Here is a 26,094-nt window from a genome sequence, read left to right on the forward strand (position 1 = left end):
AGTGTCATCATTGTCACTCTCATGCATGTCATTACTCTCATGCATATCACTATTAAGATTATCACTAACATTGTCATGCTTACTAATTAGATAAAAAAGATAAGAATAATCATGATGTTTCTTAGACTCAATTTTTCCAAAACCATTTTCTTTTTTAAGAAATGTCACATTTCTTGAAACATAAAATTTGTCCTTCTCAATCTCATAACATCTATATATTTTTTTTATTTTCAATAGCTTTTGAGGAAAGTTTATCATTTTTTTTAGTAAGGATAAAACATTTACAACAAAAAATTCTCAATCTTTTGTAATCAAGAAGAGTTTTAAACAATTTTTTTATAGGAGACACTTTTCCAAGAATGGTTGAAGGCATCTTATTAATCAAGTAAACTGTTGCAAGAGCGGCTTCGACCAAAACTTTTTTGGAACATTTTTAGATATAAGAAGAGTCCTAGTAGTTTTAATAATATGTCGATGGTTTTTTTCGGCTAAATCATTTTGTTGGAGAGTATATGGGCAAGATCTTTGATGAATAATTCCATGATGATCAAGGTAATTTTTTAAATCATTCGATACGAATTCTCCTCCGGAATCGGTTCTAAAAATTTTAATGTTTGCTTTAAATTGATTTCTAACATAATTGTGAAATTTTTGAAAACATTCAAACACTTTATATTTGAGTCTAAAAAAATATAGCCATATATGTCTACTATAATTATCCACAAAAATAACATAGTATGATATTCTTCCTTTAGACATAATTGGTGTTGGTTCTCGTACATCTAAATGTATTAACTCAAATGGTTCTTTAGAGACAAAGTGACTAGGTCCAAAAGGCAAAGATTTCATTTTTCTAAGGATGCAATCTTGACAAACAAAATCTTTTTCATTACAATTTTCAATAAATGGAAACAAGTACAATATTAACACACTTGGATGTCCTAATCTCTTATGTCAATTTTCTCTGTCTTTCTTTTAAACAAAATTACAAAAAACTTTGCTTAATAGCTCAAGATTGTCCTTGAAGTAGAGATCCCCACTTTTATGTCCTTGCCCAATCAGCTTCCCAGACTATAGATCATACACCAAACAATCACTAGATGAAAACAAAACTCTAAGCTCATTATCGGCGATTTGGGAAACGGATAGGAGATTCAAATTTAATTTTGGAAATACTTCAATATTTGTGACATAAAATTTTGAGTATTTTTGGAAGAATTTTGTAATGTTTCAAAACTTTTGATTTTTAAAGAGGTTCTATCTGCGGTTGGAACATAAGAATCATTTGGGTTAACACAACATTTGGATAATATGGACTCATTTGGAGTCTTATGGAAAGATGCTCCGGAATGAAGGATTCAAGAGGCCTTATCGGGGTCCACGTAAGTAGATACGGCCGCATCAGAGAGGGAGGAAGATTGATTCTTGAATAGTGATCGTAGTAACTCCATAAGTTGATCAAGTGACATTTATCCAATACCTTTAGAGCTTTCATCTATACTGCTTTTCTCAAAGTATGGTCCTACAAAAGCCACATTTTCTTCTCTTCTATCTTTTTTCATTCTCTTTAGGCAAAAAGGCTTGATGTGGCCCGGCTCATTACAAAAATGACATATGATCTTTTTGGGTCCATACTCATTAAAGCCTCTTCCAAAATGTGGAGGCTTATAGGTTCTTGTATAATTTATGGCTCTTGGCATAGCAAGAACAAAATCTTCATCCTTGGAGGAAGTGGGTTTCTTAAACCTATTTTCTTCTAGAGTTTCAACTATGGAAGGAACTCCTCTATAAAGAAGGGCGAACTTAGTTCCCTCATATTCGGGTCTAAGTCCATTAACAAATTGATAAAAATGCTTTGTTTTGATTTTTTTCGCAGAGATCAATGTCTATAAGACAACGCCATTTAGGCTCTAAGAGAGCCAACTCATCCCAAATGAAAGATAGAGCATTATAATATTCTCTTATGCTCATGTCTCCTTGGGTCATAGTCCTAACTTTATTTTGGAGGTTACATACACGAGCAATATACTTTAGGGAATACATATCTTGGATATTTTCAAACATCACTAGCAAAATCAAACTTTGTCAAACTAGAACACTTTTTTATATCAACACTATTAATGACTCATTCTATAATCTTGGAATGACCCATTTCTCATTCCTTCCACCTTTTCTCATAGTCGACAACGGCTTTGGTCATGTCATCTCCTTGAAATGACACTTCTTTTCCGTTGTCATTCTTTGTAAGCACAAGTTTTGGCTCCTTCTCGGTGCCATCTACCAAACCCCATAGACCCTTGCTCTCAATTTAATGTTTGATGATTGATGCTCACATAACATAATTGGAGTCATTGAGTCTCACGGGAACAGAGATGATGGTCTCTCGTTCCTCTTCCATAGTAATAACTAAGATGAAGAGAGAGAGAAGAAGAAGAAGAAGAAGATAGGAGAAGCGAAGTTCTATTGAACATGTAATATCACATATTTTTTCATGATTTTTAAAATTTGAAAATTGTGATTTTTAAATTTTATATTTAATTAAATCGATAAAACTGTGGGAAAATATATTATTTTATAGGTGACCTCAGGTGGGTCTAGGCATGGCCCAGAGCCCACTAACAAGACCTAGTTGAGCCAATTATGATTTGAAATTTTTTTCATTTTTAACCTTTGAATTCAAGCAAAATTGAGCGAAATTCAGGTTAAATTCAAGCGAAATTCAGAGGCAAAAATCAGGTATGTACACCGTTAGATGCATCTCGGAATACTGATCGTGTTGGCGGCCTATTTTTTCGAATTTGGATTACGGTTGGCCCGAAAATCACATTTTTCAAAAATGACCCGCCTTTATTTTTGGCTTTTTCTGAATTGGATCGGACTGGATTCACTCTATTTGATCCAAGTTAATATAGATCTGGACCCAGTCCAGGATCCATATTAACTAGGATCTAGTCCAGGTAGGATCCATATGGATTTGGCTCTTGAATCCAGATCTGGATTTGAAATCCATCCATGACCAATTTAAAACTTTAAAATCAACTTTAATTTAAAAGAGGATGAAGTATAGTTCTACCTTGGGTAGAACTCTTCTAACGATCCAAAATTTAACCCGAATATCGAGATTTTTTTTTAATAGCAAAATTATTAAATTCATTCCAAGTTAAGTATCTCAGGCACGTCACAGGAGAATCAAAGCAACACCAATCATTCCATATTCAATTGAAATTTAACAATAAACCAAATATTCCAAACATTATAATAGCATAAATGAAAATAACTAATCTATTTCTAAGTATCCCGAGAACAACAAGAATTCATGCATCACAACCTGTAGATCATCCTGCAATCGCTCTAGTTCTTCTATTCTTCACCTGAAAATGGTAAAGTAATTGGATCAGACTACAACCAATCTGAGCAGTAGGATACTATGATTATGCAAATATACATTGTAACAAGAATAATTAAATGAATATCAGAGGATCATTTAATTGCATATCTCATTTCTGATACATGAATAAGCATAAATAAATAATAACTTCAGGAGTCTTAGAAATTTCACATGAATAAAGAACACAAACTGTTTAATTTTTAAGTTTCTCTTTAATTATCCTGTGGGTACTCGCAGGCCAAGGCAACCGTAATAGAAGAGAACATTCGAAGGTTCATTATGTTTGGTATTTTATTAACCCAAATGTCTAACTGAAACTGAAATCCTAAAGGAGTGGTTAAAACACCGAGAGAACCTCTCGAAGGCCAAACAAACAAGATGCATCATAACTTCTGCAGAAGAACTTGGAGTTACCGCATAAGACAAATTGATAGTCCAGGTCCCTTAACTCCGAGGACTGGGGTCCAACGAGTCATTGTCGATCGAAGCGAAAAAGCACATGTCCCCGGAGTTGTGTACCACCTACCCTCTCCAAGGTAAGCCCGAGTCTAAGTGGTTTGCTTATCTTATTACTTTTGTTGTTACCTGACTTTTCACAGTTTATGCTGATTTGAATCCAGTAATTTAATATTACAGGTACTCACATATGAATGAATCATACCATCGTGGTATCATAAGCCCCGAGGTTTCTACCTTAAATAGGTAGGTAGCCAATTATTAAGTTATTTATTCAATCCCGCTCGATGTGCCAATACCTTCAAACCGGGCAAGCACAAATGCCCCAGTACCTTTAAATCAGCCAGGCAGAAAAATAAAATTTATATATACTTGTGTATTAACATTATCAACTCGAGGGCCAATGTAGAACCCTTCATTTCCTGGCTTGGCAACTCATGTGCCAGTATTAAACCTTTATTACACATGATGACTATTTACATATAAGGGTATAACCCGTGTTCATAAGTCACCGCTATGGTTTACTCGAATTACAGGCTCGATTATGAGCTTATTTTTGCATGAATTGCAGTTACCTTAACTCAACGGTTACTAAGCATTAATGCAATTATAAAGTTTAATAAAAGCGATAATTACAAATGTCACAACTCTACTCTCGCTAAGTCATCAATATTATATTAAGATTCTCATATGCACTGTAAAAAAATGTTAAAGGCCAAGCATGCCGAGCATGGTTTTATCATCAAAGAACATTTACACATGCCGTTTTGCAGAAATAACACATCCATATACTGTTTTGCATAAATAACACATACATACGCTGTTTTGCAGAAATATACTTTAAACTGCATCAAGATATAAAACACTTACACATGTTTTACAGAAATAACACATACATATGTTGTTTTGCAGAAACAACACATACATATGATGTTTTGCAGAAATAACACATACATATGCTGTTTTGCAGAATTAACACATATGTTGTTTTGCAGAAATAACACATGCATATTCTGTTTTGCAGAAATAACACATACATATGCGGTTGCAGAAATAACACATATATATGTTGTTTTTGCAGAAATAACACATACATATGCTGTTTTGCAGAATTAACACACACATATGCAGTTTTGCAGAAATAACACATACATATGTTGTTTTGCATAAATAACACATATATATGCTATTTTGCATAAATATACCTTAAACAACATCAAGATATAAAACACTTACACATGTTTTTCAGAAATAACACATATGTATGCCGTTTTGCAGAAATAACATATACATATGCTGTTTTTGCAGAATTAACACATTAATGATCTTTTAGAAGATTCAAATGATGACTCTTTAAGTCATCCAGAAGTTTTAGAAAATACTCATGATAATGATGTATTACCAACTAATGGTGACAATCTCCAAGTATACACTCGGCGTGAGGAAGCCCAACCTATTAGTGCTTTAGAAAAATTCGTGTGGCTTAATGAACCCCAAGAAGAAACCTCCCTTAGGCGTTCTTCTAGAGAATCAATTCCACCTAATAGGTTTGTCTCATATGAAACTCTCTCAACTAAATATAGAGCTTGTCTAATAGCCTTGCATTCTTACTATGAACCCTCCCATTATAATCAAGCAAAAAGTATACCTCATTGGGTTGAAGCAATGAAAGTTGAACTAGATGCTTTAAATAAAGCTAAAACTTGGGAAATAGTTCACCTTCCTCCAAATAAGAAAGCTATAGGATGTCGATGGGTCTACAAAGTCAAAACAAAAAGTGATGGTTCCCTAGAGCGTTATAAAGCTAGATTAGTTGCTAAGGGATACTCACAAGAATATGACATCGATTATGAGGAGACTTTTGCTCCCGTGGCTCGCATGACAAGCGTTAGAACTTTAATTGCGGTAGCATCATCTAAGAAATGGCCTATATTCCAATTAGATGTTAAAAATGTCTTTCTTAATGGTCAGTTGAATGAAGAAGTATATATGGACCCTCCGCCGGGAATCAGTGTTAACCAAGGTCAAACCCTTCGGTTATTAAAAGCTTTATATGGTCTTAAACAAGCCCCTAAGGCTTGGTATGATAGATTTAGTGCTATCATGTTACAATTGGGATTTCGCTCATGTTATACTGACACTGCTCTTTTTGTTAAACATGCAAGTAATAGTATCATCATCCTTCTGCTTTATGTTGATGATATGATCATCACTGGCAATGATGAAAGTGGTATTCTTAAAGTTAAAAATATGTTAAAACATAATTTTGATATGTCTGATCTGGGTTTTCTCAGGTACTTTCTTGGTATAGAAGTTGCATACTCTCCTCGAGGGTATATATTGTCACAGATGAAGCTTGCTGCAGACATATGTTCCAAATCTGGGATTTCAGATGATAAAAAGGTGGAGACTCCCGAGGTTATCAATGCTAAACTACGACTGGAGGATGGAGTTCTGCTGGATGATCCTACGCCCTACAGGCAACTCATAGGCTCCCTCACCTATCTGACTATCACCAGGCCGGATATTGCTCATGTTGTGCACTCTGCAAGCCAATTTCAACATGCTCCTACATCTGTGCATATGAGTGCTGTGCTCCGGATCATTCGATATATTAAAAATACTTTGACTAAAGGGCTATTCCTATCCTCAATCTCTTCCTTAGATTTACTAGCTTATATTGATGCTGACTGGGGAGGAAACCCAAATGATCGAATCTCAACTACTGCTTTTGTGTGTTCCTAGGAAATTCGCTAATTGCTTGGAGGTGCAAGAAACAGCAGAAAGTCTCATTGTCTTCTACTGAAGCAAAATACAGGGCTATGGCAACTACTACAATGGAGCTGGTGTGGCTTCGAAGTCTTCTTCAAGATATGGGAGTCGAAATTACCGGGGCTTCGAAGCTTTGTTGTGACAACAAAAGTGCCATCTACATTGCCAGCAACCACACCTTCCATGAAAGGACTAAACATATTGAAATGGACTGTCATTATGTATGTGATGAATATCTTCGTGGGACAGTTACACTGCCATATGTCACTTCAGAATATCAACTTGCAGATTTCTTCACCAAAGCCCTGCCTGCTCCTCGCTTCTTGTTCCTCCTTGGCAAACTTTCGGTCATTCCCCCGTAAAGTTTGAGGGGGGGGGGGTGTTAAAACATATGTAATAATATACATCTATATATATATATATATAAATATAGATGTATATTCACCATAATACCTGATAGGGGTATTATGGTCATTTCACAAGTACCCAATAGGGGTACTTGTTTTATTTCTCTCATTTTGCTGTTTTTTATTTTTGTTTTTTTATTTTTTTAAATGCTTTTTGGATACCGAAAAGGGGCCCCACAATGGAGTCGTTGGGGCCCCCCAACGGTCACAATTGTGACCGTTGGGGGCTCCCAATGACTCTATTGGGAGCCCCTTTGGTCTTCTTTTCTTATAAATAGGGGGAACCCCCCTTGTATGTTGTATTGCTCTTGAGAGCTCCTCTTCAATAATAGTGATATTATTTTTCATGTGTGTAGCCTTTTTACAAGGCCTTTCGTATATCCCTTAGTGGATTTCCTCTCTTATGCTTGTTGCATTTGTCCGTGTGGGACATAGTGAATGCTTTAGCATTCTTGGATTCTTCCGCATATTTCATTACACTTCTACACGGTGACCCACGATCCATTATGTTTTGGGTCCAAATTTGGGCTATCCGGGTTCATCCAAGGATCTGAATCTTTTTAATATTAAATTACAAAGATTCGAAACTTCCGGTATGGATCCAATATAAAAATTTAATTGGACCCTTAAGCTTTCGATGTAAAATCCACATTAAAACATCAAAATTTCCGATGTCCAAGATCCAAATAGGTAATGTGGATCCAAACTTTCGGGTACAAATTTAGGATCCAAATATCTGGTAGACTATTATGGATCCAAACACAATGCTATGGATTCCATATAAGATTGTTCTCATTCAAGATCCAATTTAAAACTCGTGGATCCACATAATATGCTTTGGATCCAATATCAAATCTAACCAAGATATCGAGGATCTGATACTAAGGATCCAAATCATTAACTGAAATCTACTATTAGATATCCAATTAAGATGTTTGGGATGTAATATCATATATTTTCATACTTAGTCAAATTCGAGATTTCAAAAATTTGGCTAAGTATAGAAGAAAAATCGATAGATCATCGATTTTAGGCCGATGCTTTTGAGCCTGGGTTTGGCCCAGGTCTCATCGACAAGGCCTAAATGAGTCACTTAAAACGTGAGAAAAAGTTTTATTTTCAACTTTTAAATTCAAGTGAAATTTAGGTTATTTTCAGGTGAAATTCGAGTTATATATCGTTGGATGCGTCTCAAAATTCTGAGCGTAACGGTATTTTACTTTTCTGAATTCGAGCTACGGTTGGCCCAAAAATTATATTTTTTCAAAAAAGGACCGCCTTGACGGACCGGGTCCGGATTTGGGTTGGACTGGATCCAATGCTTTTGATCCAAATTAATATAGATCTGGACTTCGTTCAAGACTCATATTAATCTGGAATTGATCCAGCCCAAGATCCAATTGGATTTTAGATATGGATTTTGATCTAGATCCAGATCCAAAACTCATGCCCAACGAAAATTCAACTTTAAAATCAATTTTTATATTTAAATTGAAGTTAACTAGTGTTAAGAAGACTCCCATAGGGATAAGGTACCCTATGAAAGTTTTTGGATATTTAATTATTAATAAATAATTAATTACTTGATTTTAATTAATTCTGAAATTTAATTTTGAGGGTTGTTTAAGACTCCTTGATAAAGTCCTTATACATGTCTAAAAAAGCTAAAGAAGGTTTGAGAAATTTTAATTGAATTAGGAAAGAAGCTTTGAAAAGTCAACTTTAGAGTTTTAAACAGAGTTACCGGAAGCGCCTAAGTAAAAAGGGAAGCGCGCTTCCCCGAAGCGTGCTTCGGAAGCGCAAAACGTCGTGCTTCCGAAGCGTGCGGGGAAGCACCACTTTTAAATGGGAAGCACCACTTTTATGGGAAGTGCGCTGCCCATCACGCTTCCCTCATTTTTTTCATTTTTTTCATTTTTTTTTGTATTTTGTATTTTTTGTTTTGTTTTTTTCGTTTCCCCCTTGCTTCCTAGGTCGCTTCCGAGACGATTTTTGAATCGCTCCTAAGTGGTCCCACGCTTCCCGCTTCCTAAAATTTTGAAAGTGCCTCGCTTCCCGCTCCCACTTCCTCAACTGGCAACCATGGTTTTAAAAATCTTGAAAAGAGAGAGTCCAAATAGGAGATTAACCTCCAGCCCTCTCTAGAGGGGCTGGATGGATAAGAGGAGGTGTCACCTCTCTTTTCACCTATTTATAGCTCAAAAAAAAGAGAGAAAGAAAGAGAAGGAAAAATAGAGAAAAAGAGTGAGAAAGAGAGAGGAAGGAGGAAGAAGAAGAAGGCTTCTTCTCCCAACAACCTATTTGTTCTTAGCTTTTATTCGATCTACGGTTAAGGTACGAGTCTTTCTCTTGTTTCGAATGAGAAAAAGAGCATGGATTTGATTTCCATGCAAGATTTTAGTGGCAATTCATGGGAAAAGAGTAAATTTGAATATTTACTCTAATATGGGTTTTATGTTTCTCTTTTTCGGGGTTTGTTTTGGGGAAAATACATATATCAATGTGTGTATTATATATGTATCTCATTATGTATCGTGAATCCCTAAATCGGGACAGATTTGTTGTGCTTAAAACATGTGCAAATCTGGCCCAGCTTTAGTGCATGTAAACTCTTGAAAACGGGATGTAAAAATAAGCATATGCATGTATTCTTGTAAATGAATTGGTTGTACATACATACCCAATTGAAAATCTTCATAAGCATCATTATTGTTTTATGAGTATATGCAAATCTGAACATGCTTATATTATTGAGTGTGATTATGCATATGAATGCATACTTGAAATATGAACCTGTACATGCATGCATAACTGAATGAAAATATGCATATTCATGCATACGTGAGATGTGAAATTTTGCTTATACATGCAGCCTGAAAATGAGTATGCATATGCATGCATAATCGGAAATAAACGTGTATGTTTTCGCCTATGTCACACGGACTCGGCTAAGGAGGTGCCGCACCCGAGTCGACACGCCACGACACGGGTGCGGACTCGGGTGCGGCTTCGGACTCGGCCCGGACTCGGTCAACGCCGAGTCGGACTCGGTCAACGAGTCCAGGCCGAGTCTGTCCACATTTTGGACTCGGTCAACTTTGACTGAGTAAAAAATGTCCCTAAAAAACCAATTTTTTTATATTTTTTATTTAAAAATATATATATAAAAACTGTGATTGTGCTGCAGTCACAGACTGTGACTGTGCAAAGTCACAGACTGTGCAGTGTGCACAGTGCACAGTCTGTGACTGTGTGACTGTGTGATTGTGCACAGTCGCACAGTCACAGACTGTGACTGTGCACAGTCAGTGCTGTGGACTGTGCACAGTCAGTGCTGTGGACTGTGCACAGTCACACAGACTGTGCTGTGGCATTTTAAAAATAAAATAAAATTATATATATATATATATATAAAATTATATATATTTTTTTTTGCCGAGTCCCCGTGTCCAAAAATTTTAAAATTGTGCCGCACCCGTGTCGCACCCGCACCCGCACCCATGTGACATAGGTTTTCGCATGTTTAGAAACCTTTTCTATGTGTGCTGGCCTGACTGGCAGCCCCGCCGAGTGGAGCTCGGTTGGGCAAAACCCAGCCCTGCTAGGCAAGGGCCGCTCTGGCAGCCCTTGACAGGTGCTGACAGACCCTACCTGCCCAGCCAATCGGCTGGGCAGGTGCTCCCTTTTAAAACAAAAAAACAGCTGGTTGCAGCTGGGTGCCTAGCAGCCCAGCCGAGCTAGGCTCGGCTGGGCAGGCCTCAGCCCTGCCAGGCCTGGCAGACCAGCTTGCAAGGTTCAAAAAATAAATAAAAATAAAAATGTTGTTTTCAAAATTGTGTTGGGCTGACTGGAAGCCCAGCCGATACACACGCCCGGTTTGGGCATGTGTAGGGGCTGCAAGACCAGCCAATCGAGTTCGGCTGGGCTGGCGCCGAGCTCCAACCGACTCGGTCGGCTGGGTGCAGATGATCTTTCAAAAAAAATAAAATTTCAAAATTGGTATTTAACCAGTTTCTTGGTTTATACATATTGTCGGTACCTATTTGAGCTTGAATAGAGAATCAGTTTGATACACAAAATTTCAGATTTTTGCCTATGATAGTAGACTTGGTTTTATGCATGCAAAAGGACGAAATTTTCACATGCTTGCACTTAGTATATCATGATTAATCAAGGTATTATTTGAAAAGTTGTTTCATGTGCATGTGCATCCTTGAATTGATGTGTTTTGCATGTAAATAATTGCATGAGTGCCTTCATGCTTAATTTGAAATGATTCATGAATGGAAGCATGCATTTGGCATGAATATGTGAACTCATGCATATGAATATTGTTGTTTCATGAACATCTCTGAATTAACATACATGATTGTGCATTGAAAAGCATGTGAAACGAATGCATAGCGGCATGATATTTATGATTTTTGCATATGAATGCATCGATGATCAAAATGGATCATTGTGGGCCATGTGAGCCTTAAGCATGTGTTGGTCCTTGTTTAATTGTTTATACATGGCAAAAATCAAACTTGATATAATCGTTCTAGTTGCACTGTTCTATGTTGCCACGGGCTGTAATCCCGTGAAAAGTTTCGCATGTTGATTTGTGAACCTATGTTATTAATTCTGCAAGTAAAAAGAGCACTCAAACCTCACATAAGAGGTACAAAACACACTCAAAATGTGTTCACTTACCTAAACCATTAAGGGCCAACAAAAACACACTTAAAAATATATATGTTATTAAGAGAGGAATGCACAAAGAATGCATTAAGAAAAAGCAAAACATTTAATGGGACAATAGGTTCCTATTTATATACAAACAAAAGGGCCAAGAGGACCCATATAAATGTTGGGAAATACCTCAACAGCTAGAAATATAGTTGTTGGAGATTCCCAACAGCTATATTGACTAAAAGACAAAACTGAATATAGTTGGAGATTCCGAACAGCTATATTAACTAAAAGACAAAAAAGGTCAGTTCTGCCCCTAAAGGGCAGAGCCTATTACATGTACAAAATTACCATTCTGCCCCAATGGGTAAAGTCTATTACATGTACATAATTACATACAGGACAGACCCTATTACATGGTGAAATTACCAAAATACCCCTAGTGGGTATTTCCTATCACAAGATAGAAAAAAATATTACATATCTGCGAATACACATATATATACATGAACATAAAAATATGTACATAACAATATATATATATATAGATATATATATATATATATTACTATATATACATGTTACATATACATGAATATGTTTTAACACTGAGTTCATTCAAATTGTAGACTTTATATCAGGAATTTAAAATCCCTGATATAAAGGAAGTGCAGGAGAGATCCAAGGATCTCTAGTCCAATGGGGAGGGGTTGGAATCCGCTAAGCTCCCTCAGATCTGAATACCCCAGGGACTCAAAAACCTCCCTAACTTTCTGAACTCTCAGGTTTAGAATATAGTATTTTTAAATTCAATACATCTAGAATGTAGAAACTATGTAGCTTCCACAGTTTATTGGTTAATATGAAACTTTTGGTAATATCTTGGACATTTCCATATTCTTAGTAGGCAAAGGTGGGAAGAAAATACCTCTTTCCCCCCTTGGATCTGCCACTGACCACATGATCTCCAATAACATGGCACCCTATGTTACATATATTCGCAAATTCCAATCAAACCATGGCAGTAAAAAGGGATAATTTTTCTCAGGCCCTCCTTTTCCTTACAATTCAAAACATTCATGCATGTCAAGAATCAAGTTGTATCCAAGCATAATTTGAAAGTCCTAACTTGTGAGGCTCAAGTGATAGATTTGGCTAGGTTATCTACCATGGATGGTGATGATAAATATTGTTCATAAATGACATGAGCATTGATTATCTAAATGAGGTGCAGGTGTTGAATGAGATAGATGGATGGTTAGCTTGCACTATCATAACCCAGGGGTCTCAGGTTTGACCCCATGGGGGTTATCCCCCAGCTTGCCTATCAATAAATAAATAAATAAATGAGGTGCACCATTAGGTTAGACATGTAAGAATTAATGTTTGATGGAGAAAGACTGAAAGGGAGATGTAAATGTGAATGGTCCATAGTCATGGTACTAGTTGGCTCATAGCTCAGAGGCTGACCATGCACAAAATATAAGAATGCATATTGCATCGGGAATCTACATGTTGGGTTGAGAACAAGGTTGTCAGACTAGGAAGCGGAAGCGGGAAACGATGCATTTTAAAATGTATAGGAAGCAGGAAGTGAGAAATAAAAAAAAAAAAAACAATGTAAGAATTTAATGGGAATCAAAATAGAATGCAAATAAAAACTAAAATAAATGTGATTATTCTTAAATTTCATGAGTTTTTAGTGTAAGAATTAAATTTTTAACAAAATCTAAAAATGATGACAGCCAATTTAGAGAGCACATGGAAGCGAGTGAGAAGCATGAGAGGAAACACATAAAAAAACATGAAAAGTAGAGTAAGAGACCATATAAAAAGAATAGATGAAGCATGTGAAAAGCATAAGAGAAGTGTGGGATAATTAAGATTCTCATCAAGTTTCGGAAGCGAGGAGTATCGTGTTTCCGAAGCGAGTTTTCGGGAAGTGGGCTTCACACTTATCTAAGAAGCTTCCGGTAACTCTGGTTGAGAACAACTTACCATAGTAACCAACTGCTGTTGCACTGATGAAGACTGAGGGCCGAACATCATCATCCAACTGATTTACTAAACCAACAACCTTCATGTGCAATTGGAGTACATGAGTAACCAGTAAACGGGAATTAACGAGTCTTATGACATATTGTCTCAAGCATACCAGTTCCATGAAGATCGTGAAAAGAATTAGGGAATTTTCATAGTGAAAGAAATATTCATCACCTTTGATGTAACATTTATTCTACTTTGCTTGATATCTTTCTTGATCTGCAAAAAGAGAGGAATACAAGTACCATCATCAGTTCAAAAGATTCACGTGCATACAAAGTCTTTGGAGCAGCAAAATGAGCAACAAAATATGAAGGGATTATCTCACAGGCATTGTAGATTAACTCATCCTGATGTAGCTTATAGTAGTCAAGATATGTTGACATAATCAAAGATGCAAATACCAAGTTCAAGATAACTTTCCTACATAACAATTTCAAAGACTTGACATTATAGTAGCCCAAATGATGGTGTCACTAGCTAGCATTATCATTATTGACTCCCATTAACATCATACATGATGCATCCCACTAGGGGTGGACATCGCTCAAGGAGCCGGCCAAGGTGGCATGTTTGGGCTGCCCTGTGCAGCTCAAAGTTAGACAGCGCTCGGGCCTAACCGAGCCGAACTAGTAAACAATCCAGGTTCTGGGCAGAAACACCATTTAAATGGAGACCAGCCCGACCCAGTTAGGCTTAAAGTGTTCAATCTGGACTGAAAGAGCCAGGCCAGGCTTTTGGCAAGTTGATATCTGGATCAGACCAGTCAATCACTAATGGGCCCTAAGCAGCGCCAGCCCGATCAATATGGTTCCTGATGTATCTTCTTTCAAGCTATGTCACACGGACACTCCATTTTGACCTCCGTACCCATGTCGACACGTGTGTCCCTGTGTCGATACGCATCAACACCTGGACACACCATTTTACCCTGCCTACATACAAGTTTGTATTCAATTTATAATTTATAATTTATAATTATATTTTCAGTATATAATATATATTTTAGATATAGCATATATATTTAGATTATATTCAGTTTATTTTGTATTTATGTGATATTTAATATATATAGCCGTGTCCCCATACCCACACCCGTAAGTGATATTTAATATATATTTTTTGGAATTGTCGTGTCGTACCCTTCGTACCCATACCCACACCTGCACCCGTAGGTCCCGTACCCAGGTGACATAGCCTTCAAGAGAGAAATTTAAGATTAAGTACATACAAAATGTGGTATTCATGGATATTAAGATATAGAAATCAATTCCCTTGGAAACTGTTGTGAGCATGAAAAAAAAGAGAATGGGTGTAGGCAAATTGGGGATGATATCAAATGTAAAAGAGCCTACTCTGTCGTTAAAATTGATGAAAATGGGACACAGAACTAGGGAGGTATAGGATCCAGATCCAAATTATTAGTAAAGAGATTATAAATAGCATTTGATTCTTGTAGCAAGCATGTTGAATGTTAATGAAAATCACTCTTTAGAGTGTTGGAGGCTGCCCTCTCAACTCATCAGTCTTCTCTTTTACTCTCTTGCTCTTCAATTTCCATGTTGCAGTGTATTCTACATCACCAGTCTAGGAGTGTTAAAAATGGAAATGGGACAAAAGAGGTGGATACCATGGGATACTTCGATTCAGACTGTCATCAGAGGATACTGATAAGATTATCAATGATCTCTCATGATATCATGTGTTTTCTAGAGGTACAGAAGTGACCACCTTGAGGCTACCCACAGAAACTTGGAAAGTCTGGCTACACAACTGACTATAAGAGGAAGACAATAGACAATCTCAACAGTAACAATCACTCTACGAAGACTGCACTAGGTGGGTTGTGTTAAAAATATAAAAATGTAATTATATATAATATAATAATATAATATTTTATTTATTTATTTATTTATTTTTTCTTTTTTTTCTAGTTCGATTTGAACTAGACTTTTAAACAAGTCAAGATCCAACTAGATCTTGACTAGTTGTATAGCCGTTGGAGCTAGTCCAACGGCTATAAATAGAGCCGTTGGACTAGCTCCAAAGACTCTTTATGAAGAGCTCTTCTCTCCCACTCTCTACTTGTATATAAATAGGGGTGATCCCCTCTCCTTTGTTATCAATGCTTTTTAAGCATTTTTATATGAAATAAAAGATTATTATTTTATCTTTATGTTATTCCTTTTATACCCTTTTATGGGTTATGATTGTAGTGTCTTTAATAGACATCGATTACAAGCATTTGCACTTTCATGGAAGATTCTCATTTCCTTACATGGTATCAGAGCTTGGAAGCTTCTAGATCTTGGAGAGTTTTCAACTCGTTTTCCATGCCATTTTATCAAAAGTTGATTTATCTCCTTGTTCGTGATTTAAGTGCCTTTTTTGAAGAAATGAGACGTTTTGGAGGATCGTTGGCTACTCAAGATTGTGATTGTGTTCTTGTCCTTCTCTTTCTTTCTTTTATTCTCTTTTCTCTCTTATCTCTCTCTTTTATTCTTCACCCTTGCAAAAATAGACGACAATGATAAAGTCACCATCATGCCCGTCAAATTAAATGATACTAATTATGTGATATGGGCTTCAATCATGAAGCATCACATTTGGCGGAAAGGGTTGTGAGGAAAAGTAGACGGTTCCGATTTGGAACCTAAACTAATTCTCACAAAAATTGCAAATGAGAAAGTGGTTCCTCTCACGGAAGGAGAGAAAAATAAAGCATTAGTCACTTATGAGAAAAAGTAAAAAGAATGGAGGATAAGGCATGCCAAAATCATGTCATAGCTAATTAATAGGGTTGACATCAAGAAATGCTCTAGTTTAGCCAAATTCGAGCATGCCAATAAGGCTTGAGAATATCTTAGAAATATGTATTCTCTTAAAGACATTGCACATGTGTACAATTTACAAGATAAAGTTCGGACTTTAACTCAAAAATATAAAAGTATTAGGGAATATTATAATGAGTTGTCCGAACTTTAGGAAGAGTTGGCTCTTCTTGAGCCAAAGTGGCATTATCTCGAAGATATCGAGTTTCCTCAAAAACAACTCGATAGGGAACATTTTTACCAATTCATAACTAGTTTAAGGCCGGAATTTGAAACAACCAAATCCACCCTTTTACATAGAGGAAAAGTTTCCTCTATTATTGACACCATTAAGGAGCTAACTATAGAGAAAAATAGGCTCAAGAAGAATACTCCAAAGAATGAAGATGATTCTGTTCTAGTCGTATCTAGACCGAGAAATTATATGCGAGCTTATAAACTGCCTTATTTTGGTAAGCAAAATAATTACTATGATAAAAGGAAAGTCATTTGCCACCATTACCATGAATCGGGACATTATAGGCTTCAATGTCCTAAATTAAAGAGAAGAGAAGAAAAGAAGGTTGTATCTGTTGGCTCATCACAAGAATCAAAGGATCAGATCAATCAAGATGCCCCCATATCCATAGCTCAATTAATAGAAATCCTTCAACATCTTCTCAAAGGAGCATCTTCCTCAGTTGAAGCCTCAACCAGAGTCTTTGTCTCATCTTTCTCCGATCTAGGTAACTTTTCTTGGCTTCTAAACTCTATTGTTTCTTTTCATATGACTCCAAACATCAATAATTTGTCTGAATGCCGTAACAATAACTCAAATGTATCAAATGTTTTCACAGCTGATGGTACATCTTTTGAAATAAAATGAATAAGAAATTTTGAAAATCTTCAAAAATCCAAAAAAGTATTTATTTCAAAAGTTAGATATATTCTCAAACTAAATCTAAACATTTTATCTGTCTCTCAAATATTTGATTATGGGTGTAACATCTCCTTCTCTTCTCATGGTTGTTGGGTACAGGATCGCCAGTCAGGGAAGCTGATTGGGGAAGGCCATAGAGAAGGAGGACTCTATTATATGGATTTTTTGGAATTACCCAAGAATGCCTTTTGTTATAATGTTCAAAAACTAGAGTTGAATCTATAGCACAAAAGGCTTTGCCATCCTCATATATCTAAAATCCAACACTTTCCAAGTTTAGGAAAATTTTGTAATTCTGAAAGTTTTATTTGCAAAGATTGTATTCTTGGTAAAATGAAAAGATTACCATTTCATGATAGAACTTTTGTTTCATCTAGACCACTTGAGTTAATACATTCGGATGTTTGGGGTCCTGCAGGGGATGATGCAGAGCATCCAGAGATTCATAATTCAGAAGCGAAGTTGGATCATAATCCAACTCTCTAGACCCGATCTGAGCATCTCTACCCAAGGCGATCCACACGCTTGCAGGACATTCCTTGTCCTAGTGGATCTACCATTTAGTTGATGCTCGTCGTGCCCCTTCTTTTATTGTTTCGATTCCATTGTGGAATCGTATTTTTTGGATATTGTATCGGCAATAATTATTTCATGTAATCTTTTTTTATTTTTTTTAGGAGCCGGATTCTACGGATCCGGATAGTTCTGGTACCCTATAGGATTTTTTTGTGGTACTAGAGGGTGTATGGGGTTTGTGGGTAGATTTTTATTTTTTGCATTTTGCTTCTCTAATGCGTTTTGTGCAGGATCCAGTTCGCTGCTTGTTTTGGATCTGGATCAAGATCCGCTTTCAAGGAGGGGTCCTAGGTGGCGCCATATTGGTGTGGTCCATCTTGGACCTCATTCAAAACAGCCTTGACCGGTCCAAAATCAAGATGGATGTTGGGTACTTAATAGCCCTTGGCAAAAACGAGGCCCATGCAAGCTCATTTTTGGCACAAGGCTTGGGAAGGCCCATTGCCTCTTTAATGTGGCCCTTCCCAAGCACCAAGGCCTTTAATTGGGGAGGTCGACCAAGGGGAGGGGGGCTTCTTCTTCGTTTTGAAAATTCATGGTCTATGGTGGCTGCTTCTTGCTGGAATTTTGAGTATGGTTGTTTGGTGGAAGACTCCTTTTGGGTGAAGGTAGAACCGACTATCAACTTGTGAGCGTGGAGAGTAAATTTTTGAGAAGATCAATCTTGTTGTGGTTGTGTCAACCTTGGTTCGTGGTTGCTGATCTTCAAAGCGATTGTTCAAGACATAGATCGTGAACCCCTTGGTGTTGGTTGCTTCCCAACGACAGCCATTACCCACTTCAAGCCGGATATTGTTCATTGGTTCATCATTTTTTATTCCCTTCGTTACTTTTATCACATGTGTCTTGCGATTTTCGTTACATATTGTTGGTAAGTTGTAACTAGATCATTGTTGTTTTGCGAATGCATGTTTAGGGGTATTTTATGTCATAGATTGTCAATTTTGATCTTAGCATTTCTCGAATTGTTGTGTGTGATTGAAACTCGAGTCCATCTAAGAGACAAGAATCCCTGTTACGAGTTTTCAGAGGTGTCTCTAAAGAATCATTTGTATCAGACTCATTACTGATTAGATTTTAGCGTTCTTTAGCTTCCCGAAAAGCTAAAACGATTGTCTCCAACTTTGTAGTTGAATCCATTTCGTGATTCGTCCATCTACTCCCTTGAAATTTGTTGTCAAGCTGTCGGACTGACCGAAGTCCACTGTTGCATTCATGTTATAGAACCATCCTAGTAGTGTTCAGTATATTTTAATTATCTGAAGATTCCCTGCATGAAATTTCATTTTTTTTATTATGTGGAAAGCTAGAATCCAGATATACAACTTTCATGTTTTGAGTTTTGATTAAATCTTCGTTTAAGTGCCTCAAAATTATCAATTTCTGCTGTTGTCGAATATTTGAATTTTAATTTCTGCATCAATCACTCATACCATACCGAAAATTCAAAAATTCGTAAAGGATTGTAGAAAACTCAGAAAATTCCGACTCTTAGTGTTTTGGAAAGGTATGAACCTGACCTTCGATTGCTCAGTTGTGAGTTTCAGCAAACTCCATCGTTTGAGGGGTCGAAAACCCCTTCGAAGAGTCTGTCCGTGGAATCCGATAGTCTGTCTTGGACTTGTTTATCAATCCCGGTTCCGAGTCCGTGGAACGGACATCCCTGATCCGAATCCGGTGTTTTCGGATTCATTAAAAAGTTGTGCGAGTCGCGCACAATTTTTATTTGGACCGCCTTTGTCGAAACAGAGCGCACAGGTCCTGAAAATCTATTTCTCAGAGTTCTGTTCAGACTCTTTATCTTTTAAGCTTTTGCGTGCGTTTAGATCATTTTGGATCGTGGATCGGTGCATACCGAGTCCACACCGTACCATTGCATCAATAGTCCTGCCTCCTTTTCAACTTTTCCTCCACATTTATAGCATAACTGCTGGCCTGATCCAATGACTTGACTGTGACACAACTGAAGTCATCAAAAATAGCAGGGCGAAGACCAGAAATATACCTCGTGACCTGCTGGCAGGCGGTCTCCTCAATCTGCACTCGCGGGGATAAACGATGGAACTCAGTGGTGTACTCCGCCACAGTTCGGGTGACTTGACGCAGGGTCAGGTACTCCTTGTAGGCTATCTCAGCGTGGTTTGATGGCACAAACTTGGTCGGCATCAATCTCTGCATCTCTTCTCATGTCTGCACACGCTCTTGCCCCTGTTGTTCCCTCGACCTTTGTAGCTCAACTCACCATGTCTACGCTAGGCCCCTCAATCGAGTGGACGCTAGAGAGACACGACGGTGCTCAGCTACAGAGTGGTAGTCGAAGAAAAATTGCATGGCATAGGCCCAGTCGAAGAACTGCTCTGCGTCGAATCATCCCACGAACTCTGGAAGGTCCAGCTTCACCCCGTAGGTAGAGGGGTGCGCTGGTGCTCTTTGTTAACGAGGTTCCACCATTCCTGCAGGGTACTCATTCCAGAAGGCTTCATCGTCCATCAAGGCAGCATTGTCTTGGTCACGGTACTGCTTGACTGGAGGTTGATGCTGACGGATTTCATTGACATGTGGTCGATGCTCAGGTCGCGCTGGCCCCTGTGCATAGCCACTGCTTAAAGCTGTCTCGGCTTGGCCTGCCCTTGGGTGGGAGCCATCTGCGGCCGGCGTTGAGGCATTGGTATAATAGGGGGTCCCGTCAATGGGGGAAGGACTGGTCGGTTAACTGGGTCTAGATTGGTAGGAATGGGGTAGTATGGGTTTGGGTTATGGTAGAAGTAGTGGGTCGAATTTGGGACAGGGTTTTGGTATGGGTATTGGGTATGGGTTGGGAAGTAATGGGACGTCTCACCCGATTGAATCAGGATCGGGTCTAAACCTAAATTATTCGTCGGACCCAGAATGGGATAGGTGGGATCATGGATCGAGTTGTGGGGAACAAAGGCCTGGCTGGAACTCGATCCCTGATCCATAACATGATGGGTCTGGTTTTGACCTGACTCAAAATAGAACTGAGGCTCTGTCCAGGTCCGATGCGAGACTGGGTCAGTATTGGATTGCGCATTAGGGTCTAAAATATTGGGTTGGACCAGATTCGGGATAAATTGCGAACTGGACCCAACTGGGTAGGCTGAGGGATAAGGCTCAAGGCTCGGACCCGCTCCCTGGGACCCAAAGAGTGGTCCCCAAGACCCGGGTCTCGGCCCTGCTACAACTGGTTTCGGGCCGGACCCTGTCAGGTTCTGACTGGTCCATATGGGGCCACCTCCCCCGGCTAACTGGTGGGTTGCGATTGAGCCCCCACGAGCGAGTTCCAGGGGGGGTGAAAAATATGCCCCATCTCTCGCTACCGTGGTGGTGCCTGTAGCCCGACCCAGCGTCGGGTTTGAGTCCCGCAGGCCATTTTTGACCTGCAGAACCTTTACCGCGGTTTGAGGCCAGGACTGCACACCCGAGCCGACGATGGGAGACCCTTCGACTACCCCCTGGCTCAGTGGGTAAGCACTGCCAATCTGATTCGTCGCTGCTACCAGGACAGAGTTCAGAAACGGTACCATCTGTTGGAGTGTCACGCGGCCAGCATCCCTATGCAGGCCCGCCTCGGTGCCATCCGGTTGCACAGCAGGTTGGCGGGAGTTCGGTTGGACTTGTTCGAGCACCATCGCACCTGCGAGGCCTGCAGCATCGCCGCCCAATCCAATACTCATTTTCAGCATGGTCGTTGCGTGCGTCTCCACCGACGATTCGAGGGCCACGATCCGACCTTCTATTCCATCCAAGCGTTTTGACATTCCGACTATGTCCTTGCTTACACGTAGCATATTTTTCTGGATCTTCGTCATCATGTTGATCATCCGCATCATGGGATCCTCGTTGCCGGTGTTTGATCCCTCTTGTTCCTTCCCGCTCGCAGGATCATCCCTCGCTTCTTGCGCCATGTCGTCGACCAAGGAGAAGGGGTTGTGCTCTGATACCACTTTGATGCAGCAGAGACGAAGTTCTGATGCACCTGGGTGCTGACGTTAGGAGCGCTTTTCATAACGCACATCCACCGTGCAGAAGTAAATAATATCGAACAGAAAACGTGAGAAACAGGTGATCTGAACAATAGATCTACCTTAATTCAGTTATTGAAAGATAACGAATTACAATGAAGAATAAAAAAAAAATTGGGAAAGGGAAATAATGACTGTCGTAGGAGACAAATGCTGACAAAAAGAGAGAAAACAATAGCAAAAGCAATCAAATCATCAATCTCCCCTACGTAACCCTAAGGTCGAGTATTTATAGACTGCATAATGGATTTGGATCTCAGGTCCAGTCCCTGGACCCGAGATTAAATCAATGTTGTTGACGTGCTAGATCACCCATGTGTTGGAACGTTATCGATGTGTGTGCTTCAGACCTTCGCTCGCCTGGAATAGGTACGCAGGGGCACGTCCCTGCATCGTGGTACCGGACTCGCGATCGGATCTATCATCTAGGTTTGATCGTTCATCCCATTGGTGCTGAGATCCCTGGCCACGCCCGGGTCACTCTGTATAGGCCCGGCCCGGTCCTGCTCTACATCAGGTCCTTAGTGTCCCGACATTAGATGTGGAAGTCTAATGTTCCGAAGATGATTCAGTCGAGGGTTAAGTTTAGAACTCAATAATAAAATACAACTTGTGTGTTAAGTTATCCTGAGAACCCTACTTGACTTCGAAAATTTTACCTGTTTGGTGTATCCGCGGGCAACAGTAATAAAAAAAGGAACTTAAATTATGTGCATTTAATAAGGACATGCATATGAAAAGAATATTTTATTTAAAGATAATAAATTATTCATGCATATGCACAGAAATCATGAATATTCCTTCTATGCATTAGATCATGCATATTTACTTGTGATATATGGATGAATGCATGATATGTATTTTCTTTTGCATAATAGCATGTCTTTAATGCTTAGTTAATGTTCTTTGTTGATATAAGATATTTTCTCTTATTTAGCAATTGTTCCATGTTACTTACAAGACTGCCTAAATTATGAAACTGTCATAAATGCATTTTTTCTAAATTATTGCATGAATTTCTAGTTGTATTCTTTATGCTTATTTGTTTCATTAGAGTGATTCATACACAAAATTCCTCGAATTTCTGATACCCTTACTTTTGTGGTTTTCGCAGTCTCAGGAGATCAGTGAAGTGACTCGTTTCTAGGAGAGCTACGAGTGTTACACATTTGCTAGACAGCCTCATAGATAGACAGCGTGACTCTACTTTTCTTTTCATTTTCCTTTACATTAAATTGTTTATGCACTTTGATTCTTCTTATGCAATTTTTTCGAGACTATTCTTACTTATTTAATAAAATTTGGCTTGTTATAATATGGATGATAAATGTAAGATCCCTAGTGGTTTGTTTGGTTAACCAACTGAAAGTGGAACCGTAAAGGCCCGGGGTCTATGGGAAGATTTCTGCAATGGTTAAAAAAAATAAAAAAAAAATCTACATTTTTTAAGGGGTATGAGTTGGGGTCTTGGTATACTATAATTGCAATCATCTTTCTAAACAATGGCCAGGTGCATTTTTCTTTCTTTATTTAATCTAGACATCAAATTTGATCTCAGGCTTCCTGATTTCAGATTAGTGAATATAAAAGACCTAATTATTTGCTGGCTCATAAAATACTTACACATGTCAGTATGTCAAATGCTTCTTGTTCATTACTATTAATGCATTAGCAGATAATACATAGAGAAAACTACTTTTAGGTGACCTAAAGACCAACTCTGATGTTGCGAACAACATGATATGTATGTAGAGATCAGAATCCTTCCAGTTGACTGGTTTATTTTTCATATTTACAATCTGGAAATTGTAACAGAATCCCCTATCTACTAGATTTTTGCATTCAGGTATACATGTGCAACCTAACAGTTTAAAATAAACCACTGTTTAAAACAAACCACATATATACATAATTATAATAATCATATTAATAAAATAAATAATTCTGATAATAAAACTGGTTACAGATTCTGTTTCACCATGATTATGCTCTCTGGTTTACAGATCCCAGTACATGTTGATTCATGTTAACAATTAATAATCAATCACATATATTGAGTTACAAATACCTTAACCTAATTCAGACATCTAACCCTTATTACTAGTTTGTGCAGCATATTTTGCTGCAGAACCATCTATTATTCTATTATCTGATGCTGATCATTACATCATCACATTTTGGATTCATAGGATATTTGAAAATTCATGATAAACTGATCGTAGGACATGATTGTTCTTTTCTCTTTTTCCCCTTCAGAGAAGCAGAAATGCATCATAGGAATAGACAACAAGAACAATATTCTTTGCACTCAACATTCATAATAGAACAATCGAAAGATTTGTGGATGTACCACAAACCTCAGGAGACCATCGGGTACTTATGGGCATCCCAGCCAAGTTGACTACAGCACTTGAACCCTCGATGCAATTTCCCCATTCAGGATCCTCTGCAATTACTATGCCAGGGAACTTCTCAGCTGCATATGCAATAAAATATCCACTTATATATGCTGGATGGTCAGATATAAAAACCAAAAAGAATAAACTTGTTAGCCTAGAACCACAGTCACATACATTGGTCTCAGATATATCTCGACAAAGGCAATATCTCAGGATACTTCAGGATTTTCAATAACTCGTGAAAAAACCTTGACACTTAAAAAACAAGAAAATATAACAAATAACAGAAAATAAGAAAGAAAAAAAATAGTTTTTTCAGAAGAGTCTATAAAAAGAAGGATCACAAAAAAAATCTAGGCTACAACAAAGTTCTTTAAAAAGATTTGAAGTACTCAACATCATAACATACCATGACAGTATCGCAATACATACAAATTGTCATATTTTCACAATTTCATGATATTTTACCTTCCAAATTGGTTTTTGATATAATATCACAATACTTTCAAAACAGTGGTGATATCTGTGACGATGCTTACAACGTATACACCAACATGCACGTTAAGTTTAAATCTTTTATTTATGCAAGTTGTTTATGTAACAAAAAGTTTACAAGTGTTGGCCATTAGAATGTGGATATGGGTTCTGTATATACATTTAAGGACCTCAAATTTCAGAGTAAAACATGGTACAGATAGGCACACTGTGGAAAAGGTCTAACAGAAAGAAAGCCCTACCACCCATATCCCTTAACAAATCATAAACCAATATGGTGGATCCCAGGTCCTGGTGTATTATTTTAGTTCGCATCAATTAGGTTCAAAGTGATGAATGCATTCACACAACCATTGAAGTAAGCAAGTAGAAGTGCACAAGGAAGCATGTGGTAGCTATTAGGGAAATAGAAATGTGTACATTAAGGATGGAAAAGACGAAGGTCCATGTTGACTGCTTTAATCCTTTTGAACATAAGAAAAACAAATTTGTTGCAGATAATGAAGCAAGCCTAATGATAAACATACTATAACATGTTTTTATAAATTCCTCATGAAATACATATAAAATGCAGCTCAAGTTGAAATATGCCTTTCACTGAACTACTAAGAACATGTTAACTATTCCTCCAAAATGACGAAAGGTTAAGCATTTCTCGAATGGGAATTGATTCAGCATTTCAAAGCAGCAAAATGCATATGATGCAAATGGTTTTCTTACCAGGAAAAACTGACCTTGCTTTTGATGTTGACCTTGTCAAAACACGGACATTGTGATTATCTGTATTTCAAGCAAAAGCAAAATACATGATTGGGAAAGCATTACACAAGCACCAGTTTGTGGAAGATCACCAAAGAATCAGTCAAAAGCAGTGACACATACCGCTAACACCCAGTTAAATAGTTATGATAATGTAGATAAAGCTCAAGAAAAGCATAAACATTTAGGATGATGGAATAAAGTATAAGATTTCATATTGCACCCACGTGAGACCAGTACAGAGATGAAGTCAAAATATCTTTCCACATCAAATAGAAACTAACTACAGAGAACTATAAAACAACAAACTAATACTGAATAGGCTTAATTAA

The 26,094-nt window shown here is 37.8% G+C and overlaps 1 protein-coding gene across 2 annotated transcripts in view; it reads right to left on the bottom strand.

Annotated features, from left to right (window-relative positions):
• Nucleotides 1-26,094, bottom strand: part of SULA (NAD(P)-binding Rossmann-fold superfamily protein) — a 65,279-nt gene that overhangs the window by 19,508 nt on the left and 19,677 nt on the right. For both annotated transcript variants that reach the window (XR_016432375.1, XM_090008819.1), the window contains exons 4-7: nt 25,724-25,783; nt 24,467-24,585; nt 13,915-13,959; nt 13,696-13,774 (exon numbers count right to left, since the gene is read on the bottom strand). Coding sequence is in view for 1 of the 2 variants with exons in the window: in XM_090008819.1 (XP_089864945.1) it covers nt 13,696-13,774; nt 13,915-13,959; nt 24,467-24,585; nt 25,724-25,783 (303 nt within the window). In the remaining variant the exon portion in view is untranslated. The remainder of the gene's footprint in view (nt 1-13,695; nt 13,775-13,914; nt 13,960-24,466; nt 24,586-25,723; nt 25,784-26,094) is intronic.

Source organism: Nuphar pumila, chromosome 6, assembly GCF_984573655.1.
Source record: "Nuphar pumila chromosome 6, dmNupPumi1.hap1.1, whole genome shotgun sequence".
Lineage (NCBI taxonomy): Eukaryota > Viridiplantae > Streptophyta > Magnoliopsida > Nymphaeales > Nymphaeaceae > Nuphar > Nuphar pumila.